This window comes from Porites lutea, chromosome 4 (assembly GCF_958299795.1).
Source record: "Porites lutea chromosome 4, jaPorLute2.1, whole genome shotgun sequence".
Taxonomy (NCBI): Eukaryota; Metazoa; Cnidaria; class Anthozoa; order Scleractinia; family Poritidae; genus Porites; species Porites lutea.
The window spans coordinates 42,847,938-42,857,917 of NC_133204.1; the positions used below are offsets into that span (position 1 = coordinate 42,847,938).

At 40.6% G+C, this 9,980-nt stretch overlaps 1 protein-coding gene across 1 annotated transcript; it reads right to left on the bottom strand.

The window, feature by feature from the left end:
- Positions 1-222: 222 nt before the first annotated feature.
- On the bottom strand, positions 223-9,980 carry LOC140934724 (putative leucine-rich repeat-containing protein DDB_G0281931). The gene is made up of 2 exons (XM_073384300.1): positions 9,791-9,980; positions 223-4,076 (listed from the first exon to the last, which is right to left on the bottom strand). Exons 1-2 carry the CDS (start codon positions 9,978-9,980, stop codon positions 880-882), a joined length of 3,387 nt encoding a protein of 1,128 aa, XP_073240401.1. The 3' UTR covers positions 223-879.

Genomic DNA, 9,980 nt, shown 5'->3' on the forward strand with positions numbered 1-9,980 from the left:
AAATATGGTTCAACCCCATCATCTTCTCAGGCGATTATCGAGCTTCGGTAATCTTCGGATTCGATAGCGCATTCATTGACTTGCCTATCATCTTAAAGGCTTTTTGGATCCCAATTATCACTTTTTCTAATACCAAACGCGTATTGCCAGCGATTTGAGAATTGTAGTAAAGGCCAACTACGTTCTTCTTCTTTTTTATTTTTTTATTTTTTTTATTCAAAGAATGTAACGATTCCTCTTAAAGTCAGAAACAGTGAAAATGTTCGCAGGTTTAGAAAAGCTCAGAACACTGTTTTACAATTTCTAGTACAATTTTAGATAGGAACAAGCAGACTTTGTAGTTTTTACTGTCTATTTTAGTGTTTATTTTAGTGTTTAGCATAGACCTTTGCCACGCGGCGGCCACTTGTGTCAGGAGATCTAAAAAGCTTTGTTTATCGCCCTGGTTTACGCACCGCTGGCCTCGTTCTCTCTACGCAGGCCGAGCCGTGCATAAACAAAGCTTTTTAAATCTCCTTAGACAAATGGCCGCCGCGTGACAAAGGTCTGTTGTCTTAATTTAGTGACGCGTCTCGTATGAAAACCACCCGTGGGTGACGGCGACATTTGATTATTATTCAGTATTAATTGCACTCTTTCGGACTCGTGAGGGAGTTCACGGTTTTCAAGCTACTCAACTGACTCAAACGATAGATGAGTTTTGTCGTAATTTGTGGACGCCTGGTCCTGTTTTCAGAGAGGCACAAACCAAACCTTACAATAGTCTACTGAGGGTTATTTGCCTTTTAAAATACTCCATGGTCATAATAAAAACATTAACGAAACCTATTAAACAGCGGATACTTCAAGTGAACAATTTAGGGCCCCCTATTGTTCTTCTCAAGGGTAGTTAGCGATCAACGGAGCGTCTGCTTGTCCAGCTGTGACCGTTTCGTGTTCCTCGCCTCCTTCATTTTGAGGAGCCCTAGTAGGAGTTTGTTGAACGTGGGCCCTTCCAAGTAGAAGAATTATGGAAACAACTAGGCCGCATATCACAACTAAATTAAGCACAACAAGCATCCACACAATAGGCTCGGAAGATTCCTGGTTCAAGGCTGCATATCGGATGTTTATGAAAGAGAAATGAAGGCTTAAAAGAACCACTGTTTCAGCTGAGTTTTCCAACGACAAGTTTTGGTACGAGTCACTGAAGGGCTTAAAGAGAAGCTGAAAGCACAAGGATGCTAACAACACCACACAAATTGCGATTGTCTGAAATGGTGAAGCCCGCGGAATGAAGGAGAGTGAGAATGCAATCAGCATTCGCCGCATAAGAAATAATACCTCGAAATAAGAGCGAAATTTTTTCTTGTATGGAAGGTAGATGGATCCTAGCCAACTGTCCAAGGTTTCTTGGTCTTCTACCGCATTAAGATTTTCTCTGTTGCTGGCCTGGCGCAACAGAAGCGGTAAGAATACTCCAAAAGGCACTCCGATCACATACAGTACCAAAGCAAGCCAACCAAACACTTGTAACATGGTGTAAACTCCACCCTCGCATTCTAGCCATGGTGCTTCAAGGAGGAAATGGTGGTTGTTATCTTCTCCGCATGGAGCCAGGACAGAAGCCGTTTTCTTGACAACTGGGAAGTAAGTAAGGTTAAGGCACACGATGGAAAGCTGTAAACAGCTATTTCGTAAACTAAATCGCCTGTCAAGAGAATTTCGAAACCAGAGTACAGCATAACTGAGACAATAATAAAGCCAGATAACCAAGATACAGACCACTGGTAGGAGAATAAGGAACAGAAGCTCGCCCAGTGGCGTAAAAAATGATGGAACCTCACAAGCCAGACCAGAGAAACGGAGGTTAAACACGTTGCCGATATATCGTTGAGCTGCAAGAACATAGTACGGCCAAACATCGGTGTTGGAAATCAAGGCGTCTAAGGTCTGGAAATAAAAGACGCTTATCTTTAATATTCCACGTGCCGTTTTTCCTCTTCCAGCCAAGCCAACAAAAAGGGCGATTACATTTAGTCCAAAAAGCCAACCGGGAATGATACGAAGCATGGCTAAAACCGCAAAGAGGATCATCTGAGAGAAGACAAACACAATAGTCAGAAAGCGTTTCTTCTCATAAAAAACTACAAAAGCAAGCGTTAGTAGCACTATGGTTAAGACAACAAGAGCAACCAAGATGTACACACTAGTCCTCGCTTTTGGGCAGGCATAGCAAAGGATTGCCTGTTTGTAATATCCATCTTCACAGAGCGAGCAGAATCTGTCTTTGCTTCCTTTAATACAGAGGCATGTTTTGGTGCAGAAGGTGGATGGTTCGATACTTGACTTGTTTCCCTGTTTCAGCCATTGAACTCCACATTTGCACATTCCCGTTGGGTTGCACGATGTGTTTGCGTGAGAACCTACCCCTAATGCTTGTGAGCACTGCACTAGATGAGTCACGTTCCGGTCACGAGAAGATGGCCAATATCCCACCTTCATAACCATGTACTGTGCAGGCAGCATCTCATCCTTACATTCTCCGTTCTCCATACAAGGTAAACATGTTTTACCTGAACCATAATATCCAACATCGCAAATGCATAGGCGATAGAGGTAGTAGTTGGGATCCAAGACGACTAGTCCATTATTGTAACTGAGACGCGCGTTGGGGCATTTGAAATTGTCGGATTGCTTTCGCTGCGTTAAGGTTGTGAGATCAACCGTCATATAGTTTGGCAACGCTCCACTTTCTTCCTCCTCCCCCATGTGAGGATTCTTTGAAACGTCAAGAACTTCTAAAGCAAGTAACATTGCGAACTGTTCTGGAATTTGGCCTGATATGTTGTTTGAGGAAACATCAAGTTCAAGAAGAAATAGCATATTATCAGGGGGTGATGGGAGTTGTCCGGATAACCTGTTCTCACTCAAATCAACGGAAATTAAGTTTTTGAATTTCCATAACTTGAACGGGACGCCACCATGAAAGAGGCACTCGCTGATATTAAGAATACGCAACGTGAGATTAACCGGTTCTATGGCTTCCAAGAAGGTGCCAAAGCTGACATTGAGCCCTCTGTTTCTGGCAAAAATCAACACCTCAAGCGATTGGGATTTCAAGTTGAACCCTTCCTCCAGTGAAGTTAATTTATTTCCCCGGAGGTCAGCAATTTGAAGCCTGGGAATTGCGCCAAAGCTTTTCGGAATTTGTCCTGAAAAATTGTTATTGGCGAGGTTTAGATGCACTAGATTTTTCATTTGGCCAACAGATTGAGGAATTGGGCCAAAAAAATGGTTTCCTGGTAAAATACACTCGATCATTGCGGGAAAATATGACCCAAATTCTTTTGGTAACGTTCCCCTTAGTCCAGAAAGTGAAAGATGCATGAAGCGTAAAGATGACAAGTTGAATAAGTTTTCAAAGCCTCCACTTAGATTGGTTGCAGTTTCCAAATCTAGAAACCTGAGCTTCTTCAATTTTGCAATACTTTTCGGTATTAAGCCGTGCAATTTGTTTTCCCCAAGGCTAAGAACCTGCAGTTCCGTCAAGTTTCCAATGTCCTCCGGTATTTTCCCAGAAATACCTTCCCCCATTTGACAGCAAAGCTGGATTTTTACAATAGACCTTAGCTGTGTTAACTGCTCACCAGGAATAGGACCAGATAGTTTGTTGAAGGCGAGGCTAGCTCTTAGTAAAGCTGTCATATTTCCCGAGAGAATCTCACCCACACTTCCTTTCAATTCACGGTTACTATCAACGCACAATCCCTGTAAATTACGTAACTTCCAAAGGTTTCCTGGAAAAGTCCCAGCTAAATTGTTGCCTTCCAAGAAGATGCTGATAACGTAGCGACTTGTACGTTCACACGTAATTCCATACCAAAGGCAGTGAGACACTGAGTAGTTTCCCCAATGCATATTATTTTCCCAGTTACGACCATCTGTTTTTTTGAAAATTTCCATAAGAACCTCTCTCTCTTCCTCGGGAGTGAATGTTGTATCAGGCCTGCTTGGGAATGGAATGGGTATGTCATGCAGGCATCCATAGGCAAACGTATCGTCGTAGTTTAACGGTATAAACTTGCTGTCCTCAGCTGAAACGCAAGCAAAAACATTGTCTTCAGTTACGCCCATAAGGCCCTGTTCATGTGACCTAGCCCGGTTTTGTGTTCACACAAGAAAGTCAGCTCTGTCAACAAGAGTGAAGTAGTTGCCGTTAACCCTATTCAGACTGGAAGGCTTTTGGAACCCCCCTCGCCAAAAAGTTGAATAACTTGGAACTATGAGGACTTTTTCTAAAATTATCTGGAAACAGTTCTGGTGAGGTGTACGTGAACATTTACGTTACCATGGCAACCGAGTGTAACCGCTATGTTTTTCAAAATTTGTTTTTTTCCAACAAAAAGGATCTATTTTTATTTTTACTTATTGAATTTCAGCATTACACTTAATTGAGCAATATTTCGTTAAATTCATTATAACTGTTAGTGTAATCCAGGCTTTTTAATGATTGATTGAGAAGAAACGTGAATTCAAAATGACAAAATGTCAGATGCTGAGCTCAGGTTTTAACAGTGATAATTTCTCTCGGAATTTCATAACTTGCGGTCTCTCCTCCACAGAGGCCTCAGGAATACACAGCAGGAGCCTTTGCGGAGGAGAGTGTAACTCGCGGTTTTTATTTTATTTATTTATTGCTGCCGGGCATCAGCCGGCAGCAGACCATATTCTTGATCCATTTGAGATTTCCATGGTTCCATGGTTCGATGGTCATCTGTGACTGCAGCACTGTGCAGTCAGCGGTTTGCTTAGCTGCCGCGCCTGTTTTTCTCTTAGGAGCAACCCGTCATTTTGTTTTGCTCTCATGTAAGATCTTTGCAGAAATCGTAGTTTATCGGATGCTTGCTGTCTTTTTAAACGGCCTAAACGGTAAGAACAGTTCAAGACGTATTGTACGGAACATTTTTTCGGTCTATTTTTTTTATTCAGGTTTCAAGATTAGTTATAGCGAGTATTCTTTTGTCATATAGATTGTTATCTCGGTAATCAGGATTGTAAGTTACATAAGTGAACGGCATGTGCTGTACATCTACGTGACCTGTGAATAAACAAGTTTTGGCCTTTACGTCATTTGTTCGCAACTCATCTCATCGATCCTGTGTACGATGATTGTTCAGTGAAGGAACAGACTATCAGCACTGCTGTTGTTTTAGAATTTCGTGAATTATTAAAATGAATTACAAAATGGTATTGAAACCTTAGCGAGTTATATGAATGTAAGCATATTTTTCATCGTGATCGGTTCATTTTTTATATTACGCTCTGAGAGTGTCATAATGCCAGCAAGTCTAAGTTATTGACTTTAATAAAAAGAGTTTATATGTTCAACTGTTCTACAAACTGTCTTTGTCTTATTCGCTTCGCAACTAAAGGCAGCACTTCCCTTCTCAATGAGAACTTCTAGTTTATCTATTTTTGTGCTTTTTAAGCATCCTTTTATACACAGATCAATTTTTCTATGATGATTACCTCGATACGCGGGTTTTAAGTAAAATGGAATACATTTCATGAATTCCAAATGACCGATTCAAGATGGCGGATGGTTCTAGATCCCTCTTTTACAACGAATGACGTCTTCATTACATCACTGCTATTGTTTAAGATTATTTAATGTGTAAGGTGTTTGCCAACTTCTAGATTTTGTCAGACACTATTTTCGCTTTGAGGGGAAAAATAGATGGAATTCGGATTTTTTCAATAAATTCAACAATATGACGTCACAGTGACGTCAAGTTACGTCATTGTGTCAATCAAGTTATGCCCAGATGTTGGAAATAATGAAAGCATTGTTCTGTGTAATTTCGGTGGCGGTATTAATCATAAGCGGTCTTGAAGTTATAGAAAGGGGGCTCTCCCCCGGTACCAACTGAATAGGGTTTATGGGTTCAAGGGCTAGGGTTTATCCTTGGTTTAAACTGTATTTGAAATTCGTTTCAGACTCATTATCATACATTACCATAGCCACAAATGAAAAAACAAAATTTAATCCAAGAACAAGATTATGTTGCTGAATTTGTTTTGACTCCTGTTTACGGCAAACGGCGACTTCTTGTTACTTCGGCGGAACGCGAAGTAAAGGTTTCGCAACTCTCAGGAATGTATCAAAGTTGCCATTTTTTGGCAAGATTGGGCACGCAAATTTTGTAGGTTTTCGGTTTTATTCGGCTATTTGACGAAGTGAGAGCCGAATTAGTTCGAGATCTCGAGATCACTTCGATTTCTTTGATCTTTTCTTTAACTTTTTTGAGGAAGAAAGAATTATTATTTTGGCTTTCCCGGGGTTTGAACCGACTCACCTGTGTGACCCGTCAGATCAGAGGAGATTCTAAGTTGAGGATTAACCGATTGCGCTACTGCGACCCAAGGTAGTGCGAACTATGAAACATAGTTATGAAATTATGCACCAGTATCTAGACAAGATTGGGCGTGCAAGTTCGTGACTTTTCTACTTGTTTCGGCTATTTCACGAAATCAGACCGGACTACTTCGTGATATCTTGAGTTCACTTCGAGTTTAGTCTTTAATTTACTCGAGGAATAAATAGAGGATATTACATGGCCGCGTAGAGAAACGAAATTTCTCCTCGAGTGTTGAAGAACATTTCACGAGTGAGACCTCCTTTCGAACTGTTTATGATGAATTTAAAGTTACAAAATGCTACACAAAGACATTTTGTCTTTGTGAGTGTTACGTAGTAAAATTGCTTTCATGCGTTGCGTGACTTTCTCGAACGTTCTCTACGCTTTTGGATTATTCATGAAAAATTTAATTAGGACATGTTTACATTTCAGCATGAGTCAGCAGATTTGCATCAATTACTGAGATCATAAAATATGTCGAAAAGCTACAACTATTCGCCTGTTTAGTATTTTCTAGAACCTTATGTTAAACGGTATACAAGCTCCAAGCGAGTACTTTTGACGAAGTTTTTTCCTACGAGTTGGACTGCTGTGTTTAGTCAAGTGTGACGAATTTCGATTTTCAAGTTCTGTGTTTACAAGTTGGCGGAAGCCGTGAGATATGTGAAGTTTAAGTGAGAGTTTGTTATTATTGGCAGAGGCTTATAGTTCTACTTAAGTTCAAGTCAAGTTTGTGTTGGCGGATGCTGTGTTTTAAAGCTCTGTAAAGGCTATTTTCTTTTGGTATTAAACTTCCTTGAGTGAATCCGACATCCCCGCGTGCTTATAGTCAGTGAATAATTATTCTCAAAACCTTCGAACTCGAAACATTGAGTTTTAGCCAATTCCATGCTCAACGTAATTGACTCCTTACCCATGCCTCACATATCTTTAATCAGTACATGAGACTGCTATGCTGTTTTTGAAGCCTAATGTGACTAAGAAAAATAGAGAATTATTTTTTCACTGTTTGTTTTGTTAGACTTGTTATTCACGCCAGTAACCTCATATTTGACTTGGGTCTAATGGTTTAGACCCAAGTCAAATTTTAGAAGGATTTGTATGGAGACATCAGAGCATAACTGGGCTAGTATCTCAGAGACTATTTGTCCCGAAATGCTAGTTTTTGGCAAGTAGGCCTCTTGGATGTTACTTTTTTCAGAATATCCTGACAAATCCCATAATTTCACAAATTAACGCCTTACTCTTACCATATTTCATTTCTTACTATTCCTCCGCATTTGCAATTAATCAGTTCCACAATCACGACGCCGAAGTGTACGCTCCGTAGCGTCTTGTTTAGTAAAAGATGGACAACACCACCACCACCACCTCCACCTCCAGCGTAGTTTACATCCCCTACACTCTTTGAACACCAATTTGGGTTCTTTTACGTCCCTTTCGAATTTATAAGGAAGGACAAAGAAGACAAATGCCACCTCCCAATGACGCGATCATCAAAACTGAGATAAGGTCTTTATTATACACTGCACAGCCAGCATGATATTTTTTTGAAACATCCACGGTGTTGGTCCGGCAGGGGTTTGAAACCTCGAGCCTGCTCAGCAGACTGGCGCTCTTTCAACTGTCCTAGCCAGGCGGTATGCGGTGATTGAACTCATCTTCACAGTGCACACAGACGGTCGCTTTCTGCAATCTGACCCCCAGCCATTAATTCTTTCAAGTGCAATACTTTTTTCCAATCTGTTTACTTTGAAAACACCAAAAGAAAAATTGATCAGGTAGTCCAGTCTTTCCTTTGGCCGTTTGCCGTAAACGTGATGTTTACTTGCGGAGACGCAAGCGTTGTTGGAAATGTTTACGTCTCGGTTAAACGACCTGATAAATTCATTTACCAGACGTAGTTAATCAATAGAAATCGATTACAATCGATAGTAATCGATAACAAGCATTTAACAGGCAATAATCTTGAGGAGTATGTGGTTCAGATATTCTGAAGGTGACGATACCGAGATTTGGCAAACAAGACTGACGAGATCGGCTTTATCGTGACATATTTTAGTTTTGACTTCAGCATCTACGTCACAGGCGCAGATCCACACCGGTTTCGACCGTTTTACGGAAATCGGTCACATTTCAGTCATAATAATATATTTTTAAAAATAAAACAACACTTTCCAAGTTGAAATCTGGCTAATATCTTGTCTGAATGACTCGGAAACCCAGGAAAGGGGACTTAAGGAGTAAAAATCCCAAAAAAGTTCCTTGGGGAGAACCCCCCCCCCCCCCCCCTAGACCCCGCTAGAAGCTTGCGCCTTCGCCACTCATTTAGGAAATCGGTCAGAATTTATCCTACATCTGCGCCTACGTCAAACCAGGCATAGTCTTCCCCGCGTCCTAATTTTTGTTTCTTTGGTTTTAATGCATTTACAACATTTTTCCATCTTTTAACATCTTTCTTTATAAATCAGATTTATCATGTCCATTTCATCCAACGCCATCAGCTGCTATTCGTATTTCTTTCCTTGCAATCTCGCTTAGGTTGGAAATCCACTCCATGCAAGAATTGACAGGAATTGAATCGCTGACATCTTTTGTCGTACTTCTACCGAATTTTTTTTCCGATAACAATCAATAGTACTCAATAACAATCAGTGATTTTCTATCGGAAATCAATATTTCTAAACTCACGACTTTTTCTTTATAGATTTCTATCGATTGATATCGGAAATTATCAACGATTGAGATCGAATGTCGGTTTATTGATTAACTACAACAAGCTTCCCGATTTTTGTTTTTGTTTGTTTGTTTGTTTTTTCACCCTTTCCACCACTGTGGAGCCTGGGCCCAGGCTAGTCTAATAAAACGCCCCCCACCCCCTACATCTTTAAGTTGGTATAATTTAGACACCTCTCTCTACCCCCTCCCACGGGTCAGGGGAAGCAGACGTGTGATATTTCAGACTAAAAAATACTAGGGCATAGCGAAATACAGCAAAATCATTCAACTTTTTTTCAGTTTCTAGTTATTCATTACATTTCACATAATTATGCCATTCCTGAAGAGTGAGTCATGCCACAGATATATCCTTTCTTTTACCCTCACCCCACAATTACCATGGTTTACGCTTTTTTTTACCTATTTTACGTTGTGATGAATAAGCTGCTGAACTATGCATTTTGAAAACTGTCTGTCTATCCACCGGTGCAATGATCGAAACAGCCGGGTTTTATAGTAAAACAACGAGAACAGGGCTGTAGGGAAGTGGGGTGCGACGGGTGCGCTCGCAACTCTTCGCTGCGATCTACAAAACATTTCTGCTAAAGCACCTAGTAATCCCAAACTTTTTTCCGTTTTCCTTTGTCTATTAAAACGTACATTTTGCCTACCTGCGTGTTCAGTTGACCTACTTCGAGTAGCTGACTCGCTGAGTGTTCTTTGGGGGATGAACTTTGATCCACGTTTTGAATAACTTATTCTTTGAAATTTATAACAATGGCACCTTTTGCTATAGTAAACAACCGAAACAGTAGAGAACAAAATTAACAGAAGGACAGATCCTCGCGAAAACCTACCCAT